Here is a 25,689-nt window from a genome sequence, read left to right as displayed (position 1 = left end):
AAATTATGTAGAGTAAAATTCTTCTTTTAAAAATATATGAATATACATTACAAAATATATGAAAAGATAGGAATACATTCCAAGATCTACAATTTGTGATCTTTTTTTAAACTAATTCAGTTAAAAAAGCAAACAAATCTCACTCACTATTATCACCACCACTGTACCAAAAAAGCAAAACAAAACAGTAATTTTAAAAACTCTCATATCTATGTATTGAGACAAGCAGAAGGAAGCATCATGCCCAGATACCCCATTCCATTACATTATCACCAGGATTTTAACATACATATATTCTTCTATGACCATTAAGAAATGGGATTCATTCTAAAACTTCTCAAAGTGGGAGAAGAGAAAAGGAGGCTATTTTGTTTCTCAGACATACATTTTTATTTCTCACAATTCCAGGCCTTCGTATTTTATATTGTATAATCAGCAAAATTACTATGACTTAAGAATACAAGAACATTTCCACAAGGGCAAATCCACCCCAAAAGACTGAGAATTCTAATTCTTTTTTTTCTTTTGGAGACGGAGTCTCACTCAGTCACCCAGGCTGGAGTGCAGTGGCGCGGCATGATCTCGGCTCACTGCAACCTCCACCTCCCAGGTTCAAGCGATTCTCCTGCCTCAGTCTCCCGAGTAGCTGGGACTACAGGCACCCCACGCCCAGCTCATTTTTTGTATTTTTAGTAGAGACAGGGTTTCGTCAAGTTGACCAGGCTGTTCTCGAACTCCTGACCTCAAGTGACCCGCCCGCCTTGGCCTACCAAAGTGTTGGGATTACAGGCATGACCCACCGTGCCCAACTTGTGAATTCTAAATCTTAAAGGGAATGAAAATTAATTTTTAAAATGAATATTTCACAATATGGGTGCCACTAAAGTCAATTTGGAGACTGTGGCCAGAGAATAGTATCATGAAATCAACAAGATGAAAGACATATAGTTTCTTAATTTCTAAAAAATTAATAATAGGCTGACATTAAAGCTGATATTCAGTAAAAAGTAGCAATAACTATCAGAGATACTGAAAAAATATGAATCCTGGCTTGGAAAAACATACTGGATACTACACTGTAAAATAGTTAAGAAATGCTATTTCATTAATTTCAAGGTTTTACCTCTTACTACTTTCATCACAAATTACATATCACTCAAATAAATAATATTTAACCACTGGCTATACATGGATATGCAACATTCATTCAATCTTGAAGGTGGGAAAGAAAAGAGAATTCCCAAAAGCAAAGAAATCGCCCTTTTAAGCTGCAAATTTTACAGAATCTCTACTATTAAGCAGATTCTCCTCTGCAAAATGCATCCTTTCTCAATTCACAACGGTCCAAGATATCTCAACAATCAAGATATCTGAATACATGAAAAACAAATTATTTTAGTACTGTTGTCTCTTAAGTGTCCACGAAGTAAGCCTCAGTAACCCAGAGATTTTATTTTCAGTATTTTAATATTGTCTCCCTCTACTGTATGAAAAAGGAAATTCAAAGATTTTATCATTTATTTCCCTTAAGACATAATTAAGAAAACTTCTTTCAATTTGCTTCCCCCCCAAATAGTTTAAGAGTTAGTAATCTAACAAGATTGTGTATGTGTACATATATATATGGTATATAAAATACGGAGATTCCAGGGTCAGGGCAAGAAAAACAGTAATTCTTTAGAACACATCCTTAGAATCTAAGTTCTCCAATTCAAAACTTAGAAAAACCTAAGCAAAGATGCACTAGTTTGGTTGGCAATCAGAAGTGTATTTATGTCTCCTGGGCCAGGCTGAAGAATTTAGTTAACTAGGTAAACTTGGGGAAAGTATTTAAAGTCCATTAACCTCAGATTTTTTTTCCACCTGCAAAACTAAGAATAAACATACTCTGTCAATGTCATGGGACTAAAACCAAAATCCAATTTTAATTCATTCACTGAACTAAGCACCCACTGTGCAATCTATGTGGTGAGGGCTGCCAAGTTTAGCAAATAAAAATATAGCATTAAACATATTTACATAATAAAAAATTATTCATTGTTTATCTGAAATAGAAACTTAAATGAGCATCTTGTAACTTTATCTGGGGACCCTAACTGGGGCACACACAAAGATACAAATAAAACATGCTTCTTATCCTCAAAGACTTACACACAGAAACGAGGGACATGAAATGTATACATAAACTACTATACAAGGAAGAAAAGTAGTCACTTAGCATTTAAAGAGGAAGGGGCAGAAAAAGCAAACTGAGAACATAGTAGTATGGTTGAAGAATGGTTAAAATTAACAAATCCAAGACTCAAAAGAGAAAAAAGAATTAAGAGATAAGAGTGCTTAATTACATCCTCAACTCTAGTCACACATCTGTTACCACACATGATATTCTTCCACCATAGGAGGTGGCTCAGTAATACAAGTTCTTAAGTCATTTATCATTAATTCACACTCAATTTAAATAACTCCAAATGGACATGCATTAACAATCTTTTTTTTTTTTTTTTTTTTTGAGACAGAGTCTCACTCCGTTGCCCAGGCTGGAGTGCAATGGAGTGATCTCGGCTCACTTGCATTAGCAATCTCGATAGACATATACCAAAAAAAGTCAAATTCATAATTTTCTGAACTATATCCCTCTCAAATCTACCTATTTTGTGCTTGATTACTAAAAATTCTTTTATTAAACAAATTCTATACTATGTGGATAGGACCAGTGAGAGACCAAAATCCTGATAAGATTTCATCCCTTTCCTCACTTTCTATTGTCCCAAAGCAGCTATTTCAAAAATCTGACTCATAATTAACCAGCTTTGTTCTTGACAATCTTCAAATAAGTAGGCAGATCCTTTTAAACTGGATGCAAAAAACTACTTCACTTTGCACTTCCTTCTCCAACCCTCTGCAGCTGTCTCCTTTCTGCAGGCCCAATTGTCATTCTTCACAACACAGGCCAACCCCGATCCTGTTACACAACAGGAAACTTCACGTCCTTAGAGCTTCAACCTAATAAATAGTAACACAGTATGCTGCAGGACCTGTGTATAAAAAAAGGAGTAGTAGGCCAGGTGCAGTGGCTCACACCTGTAAACCCAGCAGTTTGGGAGGCCAAGGCGGGCACATCACGTGGTCAGCAGATCAAGACCATCCTGGCCAACATGGTGAAACCCCATCTCTACTAAAAATACAAAAATTAGCTGGGCGTGGCAGTACCTGACTGTAATCCCAGTTACTCAGGAGGCTGAGGCAGGAGAATCACTTGAACCTGATTCAAGTAGGCGGAGGTTGCAGTGAGCTGAGATCACAGCACTGCACTCCAGCCTGGCGACAGAGCTAGACTACGTCTCAAAAAAAAAAAGTAGTAATGGAAAAAGCCTACCTACATCATTTATTCCCATTAACTCATTTATCATATATCTTCACACAATTCTACAGCTGAAAGGACTCCAGAGTTCATTTGTTCCACAGCCCTCCTTTCAAAGGTGCTGAAAATTCAGTCTTTTAGTCATTTTGTGCCTAGACTAAATACACAGGGCAAGCAAAGATCCAGAGTCAGATTTTTAAATTTTCAGTTCAGTATTTTTCCTACTAAATTACACTATTATCTACATCTTTTGAGTGACACTCTCTGAATATTAATTCTACTGTGTATCTCTACTTTTAGAAACTTTAAAGGAATCTAAAAATTACTCAAACTATAATTTACTCATTGTTCCCTCATGATAAAGTAATCTAAAATTCAGTTTAAAAAAAAAAAAAAAAAAGGAGTTGGAGACCTGCCTGGCCAATATGGTGAAACCCCATCTCTACTAAAAATACAAAAATTTAGCAGGGCGTGGTGGTGCATGCCTGTAGTCCCAGCTACTTGGAAGGCTGAAGCAGGAGAATCACTTGGATCCAGAAGGCAGAGGTTGCAGTGAGCCGAGATCGCGACACTGCACTCCAGCCTGGGCAACAAAGCAAGACTCCGTCTCAACCGGAAAAAAAAAAAAAAAAAAAAAAAAGGCAGATTCATCTTTATAGTAGTTTGAATTTTAACTGCACGAGGTAGGGTGACAAAAGTATTTGTACATCAAAACAGACAAAACTGACAAGTTCAAAGGAAGAGACACTGTCAGTATCAAATCTTAAAGACAGGCTGATAATTGTATCTTTTTAAAAAAATCTCTTTATTGAAAAACATTATATCTGTCTTAGTAAGTACACAAATGCCACACAATCTAAGTGGATTTTTATACTTTACTGTACTAGAATTTGAGAGGTAAAATAACCCTTATACTCAAAAGTTACCATTCTTATTTTCCTGTCCCTTTTAAAGATAAAGGGCTGAAAGAATCTACAAGCTTATAAACACATGGGTGATTAGTTCACCAGTATTTCTATAATTCTGAAAACATTATTAGTAACAAACCTTTTCAATTGTCTTACCTTTGTTGAAAGTACTTTAAACGTGCTCTGTTCTGGTATTATAGGATGAAGAAGTTCCAGTTTCAAATTGTAATCCTCTCCAGAAGGAAGTTTAACCAAAGCAGACAACTAATGAACACAAAATTAGCATCACATTTTGTAAATGTACATAATGGAGGGTAAAAAACCTAGACAAAATAATTACAAATCTTCAACAATGTTACAAATTATTTTAAACATTATATATGGAATTTCAGATTTAAGAAACTTTTTTTTTCCATCTGGTATCCTTGACATGAATTCTTATAGACATCATTAAACAGCAGAAAAGAATAAGTTTCATAATATTTGTCATATATTTAATAACACCTATTTGATATTTAGATTTCAAGAAAACATACAAAAGCAAAACGATATATAACAAAAAGTTACCCATGTGCAAAACATACAGTTCTATCACTATCTCTTTTAAATAATCTATTATAAGGTTCTCTACTAAATGCTAAGAAATCAAGTTGTTAAAAGTCATACTCAAGAGGCTGGGCACGGTGGTGCATGCCTCTAATCCCAGCACTTTGGGAGGCCAAGGTGGGTGGATCACTTGAGGTCAGGAGTTTGATAACAGCCTGGCCCAACATGGTGAAACCCCGTTTCTACAAAAATTAGCCAGGCATGGTGGGATGTGCCTGTAGTCCCAACTACTCAGGAGGCTGAGGCAGGAAAATTGTTTGAACCCAGGAGGAGGAGGCTGCAGTGAGCCGAAATCGCGCCACTGCACTCCAGCCTAGGCAAGAGCGAGACTCTGTCTCAAAAAACAACAACAAAAAAAGTCACACTCATTAAACATGGCTAGTCAATTCTAAGACATGTGTGATCACAAAACTAGATCTTTTTCATGAAGTACACCACACAAGTATAACCAAATCACATTATCTTACTAATATAACCAAATTCTGCTTTAAATTTCAAATCTAAAGAAAAAAAACGCACATCCAGCTATAATTTACCAACATACATATTCTTATCTCAAAGCAACAGCTTCAGATTTTATTCAACATTTTCCACATCATCTCAGGAAGAAATGGCATTTATCTGATAAACTGTTAATCGATTATTCTGCAATATACTAAACTTGCAAATAATAGTAATATTGAAAAATGATTCAAAGTCTAACCTCTTTTTCTGAAAATTCCACATTTACATCATTCTTCTGAACATTCTTGATCATAAGTGTAATGACTACTTGAGATTCTGTTTGATACCAGTCATACCTATTAAAAAAAAAAAGAAACTTAAGTAACTCTTCTAATTTTCTTAAAGCTATTGTCAAAACAAAAACTAGTCTGATAAACAACAAGAGCTCCACCTGGAGAAAGAAAACAGCAAAGCAGCTACTGATTCACAGAAACAACTTTATATAACTAGTTTTTTATGCTCTGTACTAATGGAAAAAAATGGTAAGGTAGATGATGCTCACACCTTTTCAGTAGACTTAAATACTTGCATGATTTTCTGGGTTCTGACTCATCTCTAGCACTGTTGTGCTTAAACTAATATAAATATTAAAGATGTCATTTATTTTAAACAGCTAATATTTATATGCCATCAACAGAGTTTTTACACTCTCATTTCATCCAAATACTAAAGATAAACACTTAAATCCCTATTTTACAGATGATAAAACTTAAGCTCAGAAAGGTGAAGCAATAAGACTGAGTCAACACTCCAAGCTCTCAAAACTGATGTTGGAAGCAGACAGACTTGAGCACACAAAACAGGGGCAAATGAACTAAAATTAAAATCATGTGAAGTTTAACTGTGTCAGGCACAACATCATACACAACACTTTCCTTCAATTTCAAGATACACGGAAAGACTAATGGGTCGAGATTTTAATTATGTGCATCTTTTGTACTGAAAGCTCTAGAAATGTCGGAATTCTCACTTTCAAATTAGACTACATTAAAAGCTCTCTGAGGGCAGAGCTGTTTATCCTGTCACTATTATATCCCTAGGACCAAGCACAGTGTCTGGTACATGTATATTAAGTCAGATGTTGGATTATTTTATGCTCTGAACACCTTAATTATTATTTCATGGTTATGTGCCCTACTCCTGCTGCTGCCACCAGGGCAAGTCAAAGTTCCTTATCTACTAGGTACTTGGAATTTCATCCTGTATCTCCCCACAACTACCATGAATAGATTGTTTTTAACTTTTCCAGGCTATTTTAGGTAATTATATCCAAAACCACCTTGATTAAAGAAATGAACTTTAAAAGTCTCAGTTTCCCTTTGCAATTCAGTAAGGATGCAAAGCTCCAGATCAACGGCTTGTGTTTCTTTCTGTTACAGTCCTAAGAATGCAAGCTGTACACAGGCTAATGAATAATTAAAAGTCGAAGACTTGCTAGTTGCTTATTATTATAATTGCTGCTCTCAGCAATATTAACTTTCAATGCATAGAGAATATTCCTATGAAAAATTTGCTCCAAATATAAAAGGCAAGGTAAGTTACAATTCTGTTAGATCTACTACTAACTTGTTTACCTGTGCAGTAACATAAACTTAACTGGAAGAGACTCTCCTTAATATATGGAAAGGTAACATAACATGAAACCAAGTGAAGCAACTTTAAAGATAAGAAATGATTTGAATTTAACTTAAGTATAAATATTAATCCTTAAACAGCCTTAAAATTAGCTTTACATAAAGCTGTTACCACAATTTTAGAAAACAAACAAAAACTTAAAAATCACAGGGTAAGAATTTGCTTACTATTAAGCTACAGGGTTTCTTCCTCTTTAGGCATATTTATCATGCATTGTTTTATGAAAAAGAAACACTTACTTGATTTTTGACTGATGAGTCCACTGGGATGCAGATTGATTTTGGCAAGTTGAAAGAGAAAGATTTTTACAAGTCGGTTTAGCAACTGTATATTAAAATGCATGTATTATTAATTTACCCAACGCTGCAGTTATTTTGATATAACTACATGAAAATTTTCTTCAAAGACATAGTAACTGTAATTGTTAAAAACCACTAGTTTTTGGAAAAAAATTAGAATGTTCAGCATTTAAAAAATCTTAGATTCAATTTCATAAAAGATTTTTCCTCTAAAATAACAGAACTTCAAATAACAGAAAACTTCTAAAGGCATGATTAGAAAAGGTTGCTTGTATAAAATGGCCAGTTCTAAGATTCAGCAACTCCCTAAACTAAAATAACATTGTTTTAAAAATCGTTTTAAAGAAACACACTAATTAGCCAGGCTTGGTGGTGTACACCTGTAGTCCCAGCTGCTTGGGTGGCTGAGGTGGGAAGATTGCTTGAGCCCAGGAGTTTGAAGCTCAAGTGCACTATGATGGCACCACTGCACTCCAGCCTGCAGAACAGAGCAAGACTCTGTCAATTTCCAATTTTCCTTAACTTTTGTCTTAGCCTATCATAAAAAGCCCTACAAGTGATTCAAACTGTTGAACCTAAATAAATGCAATAAGGTTTTAGTAACGAAAAGATAAATAATCATCATGACCATACTAAAACACACGAAATCAACTTTAACCACACACTAAATTCATTAAAACAGGCGAATAATTTTCATGACTGGAAACTTCTATGTTTATCAAAAAATGATTTTATTTCAGTTCCTAGAGGAACCAGCACTTAAATGGAATTGCTTAATATTTAAATATCAGACAGATCATCCTGAGTCTTGTCTCAAATATATTTGGTATTTGAAATTTAAAATAATAAAAACACGAAGAATGAAAACTTTGGACTTACCACCTCAGATTCTGAGCCTATTAAAACATAAAAAGGAAACATTTTCAGGTAACAGTGCATTTATAAGCAAAGTTATTTATATGATTTCTATAGCACAAACATACTGATTAAGCAAGCAAATTCTCCATACCTTTCAACTAAAGAAGAGTGGTTTCATTTTGCATCCTGCATTCATTTTAGACTCCTTAGTAATTTCTTACTGATATACCGTACAAGCAAATCCACCCAAATCTCCCTCTCAACATAAGAAGCTATGCAAAAACCAGTGTATCTTTGGAAGCCCACATCTAAGGAAACGTATACTATTTAAAAGAAATTATAAAGATAAAAACAAATTTGTTTAAACCAAAAAAATTTCAGATGTTTACTTCTTTTTAAATCGAAACAAATACCAAGGGAGACCCACATACCATTCTGAGCTTCTTGACACCTTTTAATCCAGATACTGAAATTAGCATCTGCACCTAGAAAGAAAAAATTGACTATAACATCACTCAACTGCACAACCTATAAATCAACAAATACTTACTGAATACCTGCTACATCCCAGGCAGTGTTCTAAGCACTGGGGAGTCAGCAGTGAATAAAATCTGTCTTAACAGACCTTATCGCCAACTCTACTATAGTTATACCAATAGTTTAACATTTAGTTGTTAATCATGAAACATTTTGATTTTCTAAAAATTTTAACTACAGTCAACCTTAATTTCACAGATACAAATAATCTACATTTCCCCCAATCCCAATGCTCTTAGAGAAGCTTCCTCACACACAGAACAAAATCAGTTGTAAATCAGACTTCCAATACATCATCAGTTAGGGTGGAGAGGAGGCTTGGTAACTTGGAGCTGAGTTGAGGTCCAAAAGCCTTTCCCAGCCCCAGCTTGCTCTTCAATGCAGATACCTATTCAGTCCACTATTCTCTCAGTGGCTTTATCTGTTACCATGTCTTTCCTATCAACACCAAGCATCTTCAAATTCCGTGAAGTTTTGTCCTATCTCCAAGTTACATGGCAGTCGAGAGGCTATAGGTGATGTATTATATATTTACAGATAACAGTGTAAATGTATGCATAAACAAATTATTCACTTCTGGAGACACAGAACAATGATTACATTTAAACAGTCACAGTGCATAGTAAGATATGTTAAAAATATTAAAAGTACTCGAAATAAAAGCTTATTAATTCAAGTTAACTGCAGGCAAGATAAATTTGAAAATTTTAAATTAAAAATTTCTTAACAAAAATTTCTACTTTACTAATTTATAAAAGAAATCCAACCAGCCTTAATAAAAAATTTAAATACACTCTCACACACACTGTATTCTAGAGAACTATTATATCAAAATCTTAGATATGAGTAACCTATTATTTTAAGTAATCAATAACTAAAACCAAGCAATCTATCACACAAAGAGGGGAAAAGGTAACAATTCTTTACCTTGTCTGATAAAAATAGAGGCCTAAAAGTTTAACTTAACTTTTTCCCAGATTTTGGCCGGGCAGGGTGGCTCACACCTGTAATCCTAGCACTTTGGGAGTCCAAGGCAGGTGGATCACTTGAGGTCAGGAGTTGGAGACCAGCCTGGCCAACACGATGAAACCCCGTTTCTACTAAAAATACAAACATTAGCCAGGCATGGTAGTGCAGGCCTGTAGTCCCAGCTGCTCAGGAGGTTGAGGCAGGAGAATCACCTGAACTCGAGACAGAGAACTGCACTATGGCCTGGACAACACAGCGAGACTCAGTCTCAAAAAAAGAAACAAACAAACAAACAAAAAAAAACCCCAAAAAACCCCCCAAAAAACAACAAAAAAAGTTTCCTAGATTTAAAGACAAATTTATTTTTAAGTAAAATATCCTCAACAGCAATTTTACCAAATAGGTCTTCCTCTGAAGGCCACCTCTGAAATAACTAAAGAATAAATGTCAATGGCATGATATTAAGATATTACTCAATAAATAATTTAGGGGCCAGACGCAGTGGCTCGTGCCTGTAACCCCAGAACTTTCCGAGGCCGAGGCAGGCAGAACACTTGAGTCCAGGAGTTCAAGACCAGCCTGGGCAACATGGCAAAACCCCATCTCTGCAAAAAATAAAATGCAAAAATTAGTCAGGTGTGGTGGCATGTGCCTGTAGCCCCAGTTACTCGGGAGACTGAGGTGAGAGGATCACTTGAGCCCAAGAGGTGGAGGCTGCAGTGACCCAAGATCGCACCACTGCACTCCAGCCTGGGCGACAGAGCGAGACCTTCTCTTGCTAAAAAAAGAAAGAAAAATGAAAATGTAGAGAATGATATGACTCATGTTTCTTCAGGATTTTCACATTAGGTATCAAGGCACTACATAACTTGACTCTAGAATTTGCTAAGAGTGCAGATGTCCTGTTTGCTGACTGAATAGCCCTACTATTCACGTACCAAAACTGGGATAAGCAAGTTTGAGAATAAGCCTTATCACCCAGACCTCTCCTTTTTTAATTTGTAGCTTCCATTTGCATAATCAGTGCTAAAATCCTTTTTTCTGAATAGGTACACAACAGAAAGGCAAACATTCAAAACAGTACAAAGTAAGAATGTAACATAAAATACTAAGAGTGAAGTTTCTTAATTTCAGCACTACTGATATTTTGGACCAGATACTTCTTTGTTAGGCAGAACTGTCTTGGGCATTATAGGATATTTAGTAGCACCCCTGGTTTATACTCATTAGATGTCAGTAGCACATCCCCCCCATCCACTATTCAAGATTATCAAAAATCTCTTCAGACATTGCATAAAGTTTCCTGGGAAGCAAAATCGTTTCCAGTTAAGAACCACTTCTTTAGAGAACTGTGATAAAACTCTATCATAACATAAAAATAAAATGATAATACAAGTAGGATTATGTAGTCTCCAATTTTCTGAGATTACTCACAATCTCTTAGTATTTTTCAGATTTAAAAATTCTTGGCTCTCGGCTGGGTGCGGTGGCTCATGCCTGTAATCCCAGCATTTTGGGAGGCCGAGGAGGGTGGATCACAAGGTCAGGAGATTGAGACCATCCTGGCTAACATGGTGAAACCCCATCTCTACTAAAAACACAAAAAAATTGGCCGGGCGTGGTAGTGGTCGCCTGTAGTCCCAGCTACTCAGGGGGCTGAGGCAGGAGAATGGCATGAACCCGGGAGGCAGAGGTTGCAGTGAGTCGAGATCGCGCCACTGCACTCCAGCCTGGGCGACAGAGTAAGACTCCGTCTCAAAAAAAAAAAATTCTTGGCTCTCACAATTTCTGTATGTCTAGATATCCACACCACTGTGATACTTTCAATATATTCCCCTCAAAAATATAACATTAAAAGTCACAATACTCTCAAAACTGTGTTTCTTCTGTACCCTCTCATAATTTACCCAAACGTACACTTCACTTCTCCATAAAAACCTTTAATGTTAAGATTTCACATCTCAGCAATCTGAATAACTTAAAATGAACAGACTTCTGACCAAGAAGGCAAATTAAACTTTCACTTCTCCATTAGAGAAAAACAAAGCCAGACTAAATAGAGAGAGCATGTTAAGTGTTTATTCTATAGAGTTTTTTACTTCTAATGGTAAAGTTCATCTGTGATTTAAATGCCAAAAGGCTAATTTAATCAATTTTAAGTGATCTCATATCTGCGATCAATATGAAATATAATTAAGATGAGAAAAACAAGTATTGGGTTTCTACAATTAACCTGAAATTAACAATACCAAAATTCAGCTTTGGTATTTAAGACAGAAATAGATAAGTTTAACAACGTATAATTGTTAATACTTACTATCTAATTTTTGTCCTTCTGTAAAAGTTTCTAGGGCAGCAGCATAGTTTTTTTCATGATATTCACATATTCTGCAAGAATATATTTAAAACAAATTAAGACACACAAAAAATCTGGAAAATAGCCTTCTTTCTAAATGAAAAACTTAGTATTTTCTACTGTTGAAAGAAAAAATTTATTTTAAGTATAGAAAAAATTTATTTTAAGTATATGTTAATAAATCTAGAGACTTTCTAATATACTGTTAAGATCTAGTACAATTCCTACTAAAATTCAATTTTAGAACTCACTTCAGAAGGAATCTGACTTTAATTGTACAGACTTGCTTACTCCAAAATATAATTATATAAAGGAATTAAGGAAGTTTCTTAAAGAATAGTTATACTTATCAACAGAAACAAGATGGGATATCAAGTATACAGATATAGAGCTTTCATAGCATTAAATGTAGCCTATTCAGCTTTGCTGAATAGGATGTTGTCCAGTCAATTAAATATAGTAAATTCCAAATGATTGAAAAAAAAAAAAAAAAAAAAGCAATGTGAAATCTATCAGTTTCATCTATACCTTGCAATTATTTCAATCATCACTATTTTAAAATTTACTAAGTACAGATCTCCTATCACATACTATGGTTAACAAAATAATATAACTATAAGTTGTATTTAAAATTGAATCATATCTCTGCTATATAATGTATACAGAATTTTACAACTTATATAAAGCTTGCAATGAACTCATTCAACAAATACCTACTATCTATACCAAGCTCAACAAGAAGAGTAGCTACTGCATACCCTTTTCTCAGCATAGCAGTGGAATTATTTGGATTGAGTTCTAGAGACTTCTTTGCATCAGCAACAGCAACTATGTAGAAAAAGATGGGTATTTAGTCAGTTATTTATAGATCCTAGCAAATACACATAACATATGAATCAGTTTTAGATTTCTAAGTTTTCAAGTTGGTAGAAATGCCAAATGGTTTTAAATTAGGAAAAGCTAATACAAGATAGAATTCAAATAAATATTACTCTTGTATCTCCCTTCTGGCTTAACATTTAGCTTCCTTCTTAATGCTCTTCAATGACTAGAGCTGTGTCACAAAATTCACCTCCTTGTCTCATTAACATCATCTATGTAATTTTACTCAAGGTATTCAGTTTTTCCCTATTCAGAAGGTACAAAATACAGAAATACATTACTTTTTAAATACAGGTGGTCTTGTTATGTTGCCCAGGCTGGTCTTGAACTCCTGGGCTCAAATGATCCTCCTGCTTTGGCCTCCCAAAGTGTTGGGATTACAGGCGTGAGCCACCATGCCTGGCCACATTCTTTTTTATAAAAAAAATATAAACGAGCATTTCATTTTAATACTCCGCCAAATAGTAAATGTGATGCTATTTTTTATCAGCATACCCAATAACTATGAATGAAATCTGTATACATTCTCCACCCAATGAAGGAAAAAGCGACATCCATAAAATTTAAATGGGTGTTGCTCACCATGTCTGTCACATTTGAGCTAATTTACCTTGTATAAAAGACCAATTTAAAAATTCTCAAAGACAAACTTTAATTTGTCATGGGTAAAACCTATAAGTAACTTATTAAAAAGGGGCAATATACTTTATAAGAAATGTTACCACAGTAATTCCCAAGAAGAATGTGACAATAAGCTCTTTGACAATAATATTGTGCATCATCTGGTTTCTGTTCCAAAGCCTTAGTCAGCTCCTACAAAACAAACATGTGGAGTGTCAGTAAAAGTTTGTAAGAAGCCATCAAATTCTAACTAAAACATAATTTTTAATCAAGTAACATATTGTCAGAAGCTATTTGGAGGAAAGATAACAGGGATGTAATATTGGAGTTTTTCCTTATAAAAGGATCACTATCTCCCCCACTTCTCTTGCCCCTCCTCCCAAAAGTAGGCAATCTAATGTAGTGTCTCTGTACCATAAAGCTTTTAGTTCCTGGTCTATAGATCTCAATAAATGGTAATTATTATCAGCTCATATATTCTGAAGAGTTTAATTGTTACACATTGACCATTACAGACTTCCTCCTACTAATTTGAAGAAGATTCAAACACCATATAGAATTTGAGATTCCTAGAAAATGTGAAGCTGTGCAATAAAAAAAGACCAGAAGTTAGATCTAGCACTCTGGGAGGTTAAGACAATCAATACATACACAATCAACTGTACCTGGCCGTCTCCTAGCCTCTATCAATAGCATGCAACTCTAATAAGACCCAACTAAATATTCTGTTCAAAGCCCAGATACAATCTAATAGATGGCTATGTCAACTATCAAGAGTTAACATTAGAGATTGAAACTTTTCTAACCTGTGCAGTCACAACATATAGGTGCGGTAGCTGGAAAAATAATGATGTAAGAGATTACACAATTAGGGAGATCAAAGACAAGTGCAAGAACACTTTTATTTTCTGCCAACTGCCTACAAACTCTAGGGATTTGGTAGTTTTCTTAAATGGTAAAAATTATTTCAAGAGCCACATGTATCATTGACTTTGCTTTAACCTAGTAGTGTGACTCTCAGAAAGCAACATATACAGATGCTCCTCAACTCACATGGGGTTACAGTCAATCAACAGAAAGTATGGCTCAAACCAAGAGAGCAAACAAGCTGTAAGATGCTACTTCAAGGGCCTTACTTTGCAGCTTGCAGGCTGTTATAAGGAATTTGGACCTTAGGTTTGATGGAAAGCCATGGAAAGTTCACTGTTAGTAAGGGGAACATGGTCCAATTTACTTTTTTTTAAATGTCACTCTGGCTGCAGTATGGTGAACACATTATCAAATCAAGACTGGAAATGGAGACTTCTTAGGAAACTACTACACTAAGTCTAGGCTAGAAAAGGATGTTAGCCACAGAGGTGATGAAGAGAAATACGATTAAGTTGGAACATATTAGAAGCAGAGAGATTTGCTAATGGGTGAACATGTGGGATAAGGGAAACTGAAGATGACTCCAGGGTGTTGGGCTTGCCTAGATCTGTATGTGACATCCAGTAATCACTCAATGAAAAGTATTGATTTTTCTCATTGCAGACTTTTTTTCACCCTTTTCCCCGGTCTCTACTTTGACTGCATCTCCTTCGCCACAGAATACAAAAATATTTGCCTCTCTAGTCTTAATCTTCTCAAAGTCACTAATAACCCCTTATAAAATCCAACTGATTCCTATCTGACTTGATCTCTCTGTGGCCCTTGACAATAATAACCAGGCCTTTCGGCTTACCATTCTGTTGCCTCTTAAAAACTAATGTTCTCCTTGGGATCAGTGCTTAAGACTTCTTCCCCTCTACAAACATTCTTTGATTCCTTAACTACTGCAGGGCTTCACGTATGTGTTGATGCATGCTGATGACTCAAATCTTGAGCCTAGACAGTGGTCCTGAGCAACATCGGTGTATAGTTTTCTCTAGACTTTACCTGAAATGTCCCAGAGGCAACTCATATACAAATATTCACAATCTAAAACTACTTTCTCTCCTCAAACCTATTTCCCCCATGCTGAATGCAATCTTCTAAGTGCTATCATCCTAAGTGCTATCTAAATGAATGGCACCAGTTCCTATTACATTCCCCCAGCCAGAAACTCAGAAGACATCCCTTATATTCTAATCGTCACCAAGTCCAGTGCATTTTACATAAAACAACTCCCCTCCATGCCCTCAATCACTGCCCTTCATGCAGATATTCATCTTTGACCCGGTCTGCAAGACCATCTTCCTGCTATCCACTATCCCTTGTGCCTCCTCCAATTCACTATCTACTCTGCTTTTAAAGGTTTCATAATTCAGAAAATTTCATTTTCCTTCCTCCAAATTCCTAACAGATCTCCATAATCACATGATAAAACTGAAAACCCTGTGCTGGGATTTAATGCCTTTGATGGCCTGGCCTCACTGTCGCCTGGAGTGGAGTGCAATGCCGCGATCTCAGCTCACTGTAACCTCCGCCTCCAGGGTTCAAGCGATTCTCCCGCATCAGCCTCGCAGGCAACTGATTATGGCTGCCCACCACCATGCCCGGCTAATTTTTTGTATTTTTAATAGAGACGGGGTTTCACCATGTTGGCCAGGCTAGTCTTGAATTCCTGCCCTCGTGATCCGCCCGCCTCGGCCTCCCAGAGTGCTGGGACTATAGGCGTGAGCCACCGCGCCCAGCTGCACTTCTAATGAATTGCCAGGTGATGCTGATAATGCTGGTCCAAGACCCACACATTAAAAACCAAGGTACTAATGCTAGCCACATGACTATCCTAGGCAATTCTTCTCCTAGGTACATACAACCAAAAGAAATGCATGTGTTCACCAAAATACATGTACAAGAGTATTCACAGAAGCTTTATGCTAGCTAATAACTAGAAATAACCCAGATGTCCACTGTTAGAATAAACTGCACCGTAATTACGGCTATACAACATATATTTATACAATGGAATATTACACAGCAATGCAAAAGAACTACTGCTTCACACAAAATGAATTTATACTCATGTAATCATTAAAGCAAAAACAGAGTGCCTACATTCAATAAAGCACCTACTGTATGATTCTTTTTATGAGTCAAGAACAAACAAAACTGATGGTGATGGAGGTCAAAGCAGGAGTCAGCAGGACAGTAAGAAGAATTACTGGCTGAGAAAGAGCATGAAGGAGCATTATGAATGGAGATACTCTGTATCTTAATCTGGTGGTGTAAACATGTGAAAACTCACCAAACTATAGACTTAAAACCTGTGTTATTTACATATATCATATATGCCTCCATAAAAATTTTTAAAGTAAAATAAGATGGAAAGTGACAATAAAATTCATTATGTTAATACTGTTTACAAGCAACTTTTATATAAACTGGATCCCCAAAGGAAGCACTAGGTCTAACACGACAATACAAATGTAAATTAAACAATGTAAATTGTTTAATTACAATGTAAATTGTTTAATTATCTAACACAATACAAATGTAAATTAAACAAATGTAAATTAAACAATGCAAATGTAAATTAAAAGTAATAGCTGTCTAGCTAATACAAGAAATTATGGAGAAAAATTCTCAGTGCTTCCTGTAATATTATCCCCAAACTCATCCCAGAAGCCTTACTCCCAGTATCTAAAGGTCTATATATTTAGATGTAAAAAATATACCTGGACCCTAAAAGGCCTTATAGGACCTGGCTCCTAGTTTCCTGTCCAACCTTATCTCTTAATCAAATGGGCCCTCTAATAAAAAGGGCCTTTGTGTTGCTTCACATACAGGCCAACTTCATTCCTACCTCAGGATCTGCACTGGCTCTTGGTCCTGCCTGGAATATTCTTTCCCCAGAGCTTCCAAGCTAATTCCCTTGTTCCTTCAAATCTCCGCTCAAAGATCTCAATGGAGGCTCTAGTACCATGTGGCATATTTCTTATAAAAGTCACAGCTAGAAAAGACGCTGTCTTGCCTCAAATTATTAAACGTAACAACAAAACAGGTTTCCTCTTTTCTGTGATTTAACGCAAAAACAAACAAAAACTCCTGACTAAATTCTGTGACCCACAGCAGCATTTATCCTCAGGTTCTCCTTTAATTCTTATTATTTAACTCTTGCTCTTTTACATTCCTTTACAGCTTTATGGTTCGTCTTCACTGCACACCTACAAAAAGTGATTTCTAGGTTAGCTAAGTATATAACCAAGACTTTAACCCACAGCAATCAGCGCCTTTGCACACAGCCACTCCAAAAAAATTTTTTGATGAATATACAAATAAGTGAATAATGAACTGTGATAAGACCTCTGGAAAGTTTCAGGGACTTAAGGGAAAAGGTTTTTGCTCCAGTAGAAAAATCCTTTCAGCCAAACTACAAATGCCAACCATACTCCCAAGAAATAGAGGAGGTACTTCTCAGGAGCTGTAGGGAGTGGAAAGGGCAAGATAGGAGTCTGGGGTAACGCGACTACCGTGTAACAGAGAAAGGAGACCGACAATCTCAATACCGGGGCTGAGACACAGCATCAACAGGAGCCTGGGTCCCTGTCCGGCGGTGCGGGGAGAAGGCGGGTCAGCGGGGACCCGAAGTGGCCCAGTTCCCCTAAGGAGAGAGGAGGAAGCAGAAATGGGCTCTCTCACCTCTAACGCCTTCTGGGGGTCCTCGTCGATTAGGGCATCCGAGAAGCTCTGGAAAAACCTGTCAAGAAAACAACGACTTCAGCAGGGCTCACTAGCCAAGGAAACGGGGATAAAATAAACAGCAAAGGGAAAGAAAAACACGCACCTCTGGGATGTTGCAGTTCCTGCTGCAGCCGCCGCCATCCCTCGTAGTCGCTGTTGCTGCCGCCGAAGCTGCTACTATCACGGTTACTACCTCCACCACCGCCCAAGGGGGAAACTTCTGGAGAAACACCAACCGAGCTTCCGTCCTAAATAGCCAACGAGCAGCCACGCAGCGTGCTGCTAGCGGGACGGGAAGCGACACGCCGGCGCGTGGCCGGCTGGGACAGTGGAGGACCGATTCCTCCCAGCCCCACCCCGGCCCAGCACCAGCGCTCCCAGTCCCCGCCCCTCGCAGCCATGGTTACGGAGGCCTGGGGCGTACACGTTCTCCCTCCCTTCCAGCGCGCCCACGCCAGCGGGCACTCCCACGGAGCTTTCAGTAGTAGTTTAGAAGCACTTTTGTAACGTACTGTCATCCCTAAGGAACGTGTGGCAGTTAGGGGCGTTTGTATGTCTGTTAATAACGCAAGCTACTTCGAGCTCCCATTTTCCCTAGTTTTTATCATGGCTGCCACAGGTAGCCAAGCCCTTTCGCCTCCATTACGTCATTCGCGGCGGCGTGGTCTCTTCCGGGAGCAGAGGCCCGGATGACGCATGGATCCCCGCGATCTTTGGGCTGGGAATCCGAAACGTCTGGGACTTGCCGGAAGTCATTCTGCCCTAATAGCGGCAAAAAGCCTTCCGGTTCCTGGAGCGACGCGCCCGGCGGCCGTACTATTCCCTTCCCCAGAACGCCACAGCCCAGGCTTTCTTCTTAGTGGGCTTCCCAGACCAAGAAGGGAAACCTTTCATCCGAAGGTACTGAGGGGAGGAAGGTGGCCTGAAGTTATCTCAGTGCCGCTTTGTTTCCCACCCCAGTCGGTCAGCCCTTCCTCAGCGCCCTTTAACCCTTGCAGATCGGATGGAGAAAGCTGCCAGCACGTTCTAGGGATGGGGGCAGATTGAGGAGCGGGAGGGAGTAATCTTTGTCTAACTTTATACCAGTACCAAACTGTGTTAATTTAATGTAGTTTTATAATAAATCTTTAAGTCCTGTAACTTATTCTCCCAAGATTTTTTTGGCTTATTCTACGGCCTTTGTATTTCTAGGTGAATTTTGGAATTAGCTTGTTTAAAAAAAAGGGGGGGGGGATTTTTACTGGGCTCGCATTGAATCTATAGATCTGTTTCGGGAAAACTAGTATCTTAACAACATTAAGTCCTTCAATCCATGAATATCATTCTTCCCCCACCATTTATTTAAGTGGTCTTTAATTTCTCCTGGCAATGTTTTGTAGATTGCACATATATCTATATTTTAATGCAGCTGTGCTTGGATAGATTGCAGTATAGAGAACATATATATCTTTCATTAGATTTATTCTTGAGTATTTAGTGTTGTATACAATGTTAAATGGCATTTTGACTTTTTTATATTCTACTCGTAAGAATAAACAATATTGATTTTAACATACTGACCTTATATTCAAGCATCTTTCTAAGTTCCCTTGTTATTTGTAATACTCTGTAGATTCTTTCGGAATTTCTGTGATCAAAATCTTGCGATCCACGAATAAAGATAGTTTAACTTCTCTGTAACCTTTATACCTTTTATTTTTATTTATTTTTGCCTTTTGTTGCTGGCTAGTGTTTCCACTATTGAATAAAAATAATGATAATGGACTTCCTTGTCTTGGTCATAACATCAGGAGGAAAGCACTGAATATCAAGTGCTTTTTCTGCCTTTATTGAAATGTTCATTTGTATTTTTTAATGTTACTATGAATTACCTTGGTTAATTTTCAAATGTTATCTAAATGGCTAATTGTCTTTCTGGACCCCACTGACTCCAGTTGTGATGGCACTGTAAGAAGAGAGGCAGAGTCAGTGAAGGAGACAAGGTTTATTCAAGATACATACAAGGGTGGTCCAGTGGTGATGGGCTGGCCTGGAGAACTGCTACCATTTGTAAAAAGCATGTAGTCTATATAGCATTTTCACTTAGCACCCTCCTTCTAGCAATCTCCATTTAACCCAAAACGAAGGGCCTTGATCTCCTGTACAGCCTAAGATATGGGCCAGGGATGTGGATGTCCTTCATAGATAAGGAGTCAATCTCTGGATTGGCTACTCCTGGATTCCTTAGCCCAGGACTCCAAACTAAGTTCTTCTTAGACCATAGGGTTAGTCTCAGGTATGCTCCAGTTATGGCTCAGCCATACACTAATGTGTGTACACCAGCCTCTGCCATGCACCAATACACATATATGTATGGCCTCTGAAAGGGTGAATTCCAAGGCTGACCTACGTGCCCAAGATGAAAAGAAGTTCTATGTATTATGGACATTGAAATCAATGAGATACCAAAACTACCACCAGAATGGCTTAAATTAAAAGGACTTCCAATACCAAGCATTGACAAGGATATGTAGCAACTGTATCTTTCATATATTGTTGGTGAGAGTTTAATCATTTTGGAAAACTGGTACTGTATGTCTGTTCTTGCATTGCTATAAATACTTGAGACTAGGTAATTTATAAAGAAAAAAATGTTTAATTCGCTCATGGTTCTGCAGACTGTACAAGAAGCATAGCAGCTTCTACTTTTGCAGAGGCCTCAGGAAGCTTCCAATCACGGCAGAAGGCAAAGGTAGAGCAGCCATCTTACATGGCAGGAGCAAGTAGGGTGGGGGTAAGTGCTACACATTTTTAAACAACCAGATCTCACAAGAATTCACTGTTGTGAGGACAGTACCAAGGGAGGTGGTACTTAACAATTCATGAGAAACCCACCCCTATGATCCAGTTACCTCCCACCAGGCCCCACCTCCAACACTGGGGATTACAATTTGACGTGATTTGGGTGGGGACACATATCCAAACTATATCAGACACTATCTACTAAAGCTAGTTATACACAGACCATAACCCAATAATTCTACCACTGGGCATATACCCAAGAGTATTTATTATTTATGATCATGTAGAAGAATATTCATTGCAGCATTACCCAAGGTAGCAAAAACTGGAAATAATCTAAATGTCCTTAAATAGGAGAAAAAAAATTACATAGCAATAAGAATGAACGACTACTACACACAACGATATGGATGAACCTTATATACATAAGTTGTGGTAAAAAAAAAAAAAAAAAAAAAGCCAGACAGAGTACATCATGATTGATTCCACTTAGAAGAGAGGTATCATAAGGGAACCTCCTGGTTGTCAGGGAGGGTGGGGAACAGGAGCATGAAGAAATCTTCTCGGATGTGGGAAATGTTACATATCTTGATCTGGCAGGTAATCACAGCAGTGTATTCAAACATAAAATTTTATCAAGTTATGCACAAGATTTGTGCAGGCTGGGTGCAGTGGCTCACACCTGTAATCCCAACACTTTGGGAAGCCAAGGCAGAAAAATCACTTGAGCCTAGGAGTTCAAGACCAGCCTGGGCAAGATGGTGAGACCTGGTCTCTACAAAAAATAAATAAAAAACATTAGCGAAGCATGGTGGTGCGTGCCTCGCTACTTGGGAGGCTGAGGCAGGAGGATCGCTTGAGCCCAGGAGGTTGAGACTCTTATCGTGTTACTGCACTCCAGCCTACGTAGCAGTGTGAGTCTCAACAACAACAACAAATTGTTCACTTTGATTTTGCAGATTCGTTTGAGGAGAAATGATATCTTTCCCTTGTATTGCCTCTTCCAGTCCATGAACATAATTGCTTGTTTCATTCAGTTATTCGTATGTCTTTCTGTAAAGTTTTTATAATTTTCTCCATAAATTCTTGGCATCAGTTTATTGAAATCTTGGGAGGAAGGAGAGACAAATGCTTAAGAAGTTATTAATAAAATGTTTTCAGCCAGGCGCGGTGGCTTACGCCTGTAATCCCAGCGCTTTGGGAGGCCGAGGTGGGCAGATCACCTGAGGTCAGGAGTTCAAGACCAGCCTGGCCAACTTGGTGAAACCTCGTCTCTACTAAAAAATTACAAAAATTAGCCGGGCATGGTGGCAGGCGCCTCAATCCCAGCTACTTGGGAGGCAGAGGCAGGAGAATCGTTTGAATCCGGGAAGCGGAGGTTGCAGTGAGCCGAGATTGAGCCATTGCACTCAAGCCTGGAGGACAAGAGCAAGACTTATCGCAAAAAAGAAAAAAAAGTTAAAAAAAGTTTTTATGTGCAAATGACATAACTAAATATACCAATGTGCTTAGCCTTGGTAATTTAAAGAAGGGGAGGAGTGACCATGCTGGATTAAGTGGGCACTTATTGAAGGATAATTCATCTTCAAACTGAAGAGTGAAAATAGTCACTTATACTGTGTTACCTAACATCTTCCTAGGAAAGGGATCCTTTTCATTTAAAAGAGAAAACCTTCCCAGTCTAACACTGAAGCCATCCTTAAGTGTATTACACTTGATAATTTCAAACTGAATCTAACAAAATCTCTTATTTGTGTCTTTTTCACAATAAAGCTTTCCCAAAGAGAAGTTTAAAAAAAAGAGAGAAAATTTTAAAAAGATTTGTACACTTTACCAAGTTTATACTTCAACAGAAAAAAGATTTAAAACAAAATCAGTAATAATCAAAATTTAAAATACAAAAAGCCATGACATGCATAGTAACATCAAAATATTAAATACTGAAAAATAAATCTGACAAAAGATATGCAAGATGTGCACTGAAAACTAAAAAATATTGCAGCCAGGCGCGGTGGCTCACGTCTGTAATCCCGGCACTTTGGGGGGCCAAGGCAGGTGGATCACCTGAGGTCAGGAGTTTGAGACCAGGCTGGCCAACATGGCGAAACCCCATCTCTACTAAAAACACAAAACAAATTAGCTAGACGTGGTGGCGGGTGCTTGTAATCCCAGCTACTTGAGAGACTGAGGCAGGAGAATTGCTTGAACCCGGGAGGCGGAGGTTGCAGTTAGCCGAGATTGCACCATTGCACTCCAGCCTGGGTAATAGAGCAAGACTCTTAAAAAAAAAAAAAAAAAAAAAAAAAAAAACCCAACAACATTGCCAAGAGAAATTAAAGAAAACTAACAAATGGAGAGCTACTCCAAATTCATGAGTCAAGAAGACTCAATATTGTTGAGATCTCAGTTCTTCCAAGATTGACCTATAGACTCAACATGATCCCAATCAAAATCCCTAGTCGGGCATGGTGGCTCATGTCTAATCTCAGTTCTTGTTGGGGCTGAGGCAGGAGTATTGCTTAGAGGCAAGGAGTTGGAGACTGGCCTAGACAACAGAGACCCCACCTCTGAAATAAAATACATTTAAAAATCCCAGAGCTGGCCAGGCGCGGTGGCTCACGCCTGTAATCCCAGCACTTTGGGAGGCCGAGGCGGGCGGATCACAAGGTCAGGAGATCGAGACCATCCTGGCTAACACAGTTAAACCCCATCTCTACTAAAAATAAAGAAAATTAGCCAGGCGTGGTGGCGGGCGCCTGTAGTCCCCACTACTCGGGAGGCTGAGACAGGAGAATGGCGTGAACCCGGGAGGAGGAGCTTGCAGTGAGCCGAGATTGCACCAGTGCACTCCAGCCTGGGCAACAGAGCAAGACTCCGTCTCAAAAAAAAAAAAAAAAAATCCCAGAGCTTTTCCCTTTTAGAAGTTGACAAACTGATTCTAAAATGCAAATGGGGGAAAAAATTCAAATGAAAATGCAAAGAACTTACAATAGCCAAATCAGCTTTGAAAAATAACGAAGTTGGAGAGATAACATTACTTCATTTCAAGACTTGTCAACCTTGTGGTATTGGCACAAAAACAGACAGATTAATGGAACAGAGAATCCATAAATAGACCCATACCATATGTAGACAACTGATTTTTAACAAAGGTCCAAAGGTAATTCAGTGGAGAAAAAACAGTTGAAAAGGAGAGACTTTAAAACAGATTGGATATACATGTGCCAAAAAGTGAGTTTCAATGCATATCTTTGCACCATGTACAACAATTCACTCAAAATGTGGATTATGGGGCTACAACTCCTATAAAACTTCTAGAGGAAAGAAAATTTTGTGAGCTTGGGTTAGACAAAGATTTCTTAGCACACCAAAAGCATGATCCATAAAAGAAGAAATTTGTAAATTAGATTTCACCAAAATTTAAAAGATTCTACACTATGAAAATATTTGCAATCACATTTCTGATGAAGAGCATGCATCCAGAATATATGAAGATGTCTCAAAACTCAGAAACTGTAAGTCAATAGGGAAATAGAAATTAAAACCACAACCATATGCCACTACGCACTCATTTAAATGGCTAAAATGAGAAAGACTGACCATGTCGGCAAGGATGTAGAGCAACTGGAAGACTCATACACCACTGGTAGGAATGTAAAAAGGCACAACCATAAAATGACTTAGACCACTGCTACACAATTAGCACCCAAGAGATATGAAATAACATGTTCACGCAATGTTTGTACAGAAATGTCTGTGTCTGTTTATAGCAGTTTTAATGGTTAACAGTTGAAAACTGGAAACAACCCAAATGTACATCAATAGGTGAATGGATAAACAGTAGTACAGCTGGCCGGGCGCGTGACTCATGCCTGTAATCCCACACTTTGGGAGGCCGAGGCGGGTGGATCACCTGAGATCAGGAGTTTGAGACTAGCCTGGCCAACACTGTCTCGTCTAAAAATACAAAAAAATGTGGCACGCACCTATATTCCCAGCTACTCAGGAGGCTGAGGCAGGAGAACCATTTGAACGCAGGAAGTGGAGGTTGCAGTGAGCCAGGATCACACCACTGCACTCCAGCCTGAGCGACAGAGTGAGACTCCATCTCAAAACAAACAAAAAACAACAGCAGTATAGCCATACAATGGAATACTGCTCAGCAATAAAAGGAATGAAGTATTGCTACACACTATAACATGGATGAATCTCAAAATTATGCTAAGTGAAAGAAATCAGACAAAAATAGTCCATTTTGTATGATTCCATTTATATAAAATCCTGAAAAATTTTAAAACTCATCTGTATGACAATCAGTGGTTTACTGGGCGGGGGTGGGGGCTGGAGAGCAGGGTGGAATTTCAAGAATAAAAGGTGCATAAGGAAACATATTGGGGTAATAGGTATGTTCACTATCTTGATTATGGTGATGATTTTACGAGTGTATACATATGTAACACTTCAAACTGTACACTTTAAATAATGTGCATGGTTTGCTTTATGTCAACTATAGCCCTATAAAGCTATTTTATTTTATTTTTTGAGACGGAGTCTCGCTCTGTTGCCCAGGCTGGAGTGCAATGACGTAATCTCGGCTCACTGCAAGCTCCGCCTCCCGGGTTCACACCATTCTCCTGCCTCAGCCTCCCGAGTAGCTGGGACTATAGGTGCCCGCCACCACGCCCAGCTAATTTTTTGTATTTTTAGTAGAGATGGGGTTTCACCTTG

The 25,689-nt window shown here is 38.0% G+C and overlaps 1 protein-coding gene across 3 annotated transcripts in view; it reads right to left on the bottom strand.

Moving 5' to 3' along the window:
* LOC100598627 (protein SGT1 homolog) overlaps nt 1–25,689 on the bottom strand; it is a 56,425-nt gene that overhangs the window by 18,461 nt on the left and 12,275 nt on the right. For 2 of the 3 annotated variants that reach the window (XM_030813459.1, XM_012506837.2), the window contains exons 3-12: nt 18,284–18,400; nt 18,139–18,196; nt 13,638–13,728; nt 12,792–12,861; nt 11,995–12,065; nt 8,603–8,656; nt 8,193–8,209; nt 7,254–7,276; nt 5,579–5,675; nt 4,426–4,533 (exon numbers count right to left, since the gene is read on the bottom strand). In XM_030813459.1, coding sequence (XP_030669319.1) covers nt 4,426–4,533; nt 5,579–5,675; nt 7,254–7,276; nt 8,193–8,209; nt 8,603–8,656; nt 11,995–12,065; nt 12,792–12,861; nt 13,638–13,728; nt 18,139–18,196; nt 18,284–18,321 — 627 coding nt within the window. In that variant the 5' untranslated portion in view covers nt 18,322–18,400. The remainder of the gene's footprint in view (nt 1–4,425; nt 4,534–5,578; nt 5,676–7,253; nt 7,277–8,192; nt 8,210–8,602; nt 8,657–11,994; nt 12,066–12,791; nt 12,862–13,637; nt 13,729–18,138; nt 18,197–18,283; nt 18,401–25,689) is intronic. The other variant, XM_030813461.1, reaches the window with a different exon arrangement.

The sequence above is a fragment of the Nomascus leucogenys genome, chromosome 5 (genome assembly GCF_006542625.1).
Source record: "Nomascus leucogenys isolate Asia chromosome 5, Asia_NLE_v1, whole genome shotgun sequence".
Lineage (NCBI taxonomy): Eukaryota > Metazoa > Chordata > Mammalia > Primates > Hylobatidae > Nomascus > Nomascus leucogenys.
Note: the sequence above shows the minus strand (reverse complement) of the source record. Positions and strands in the feature narration are given on the sequence as shown.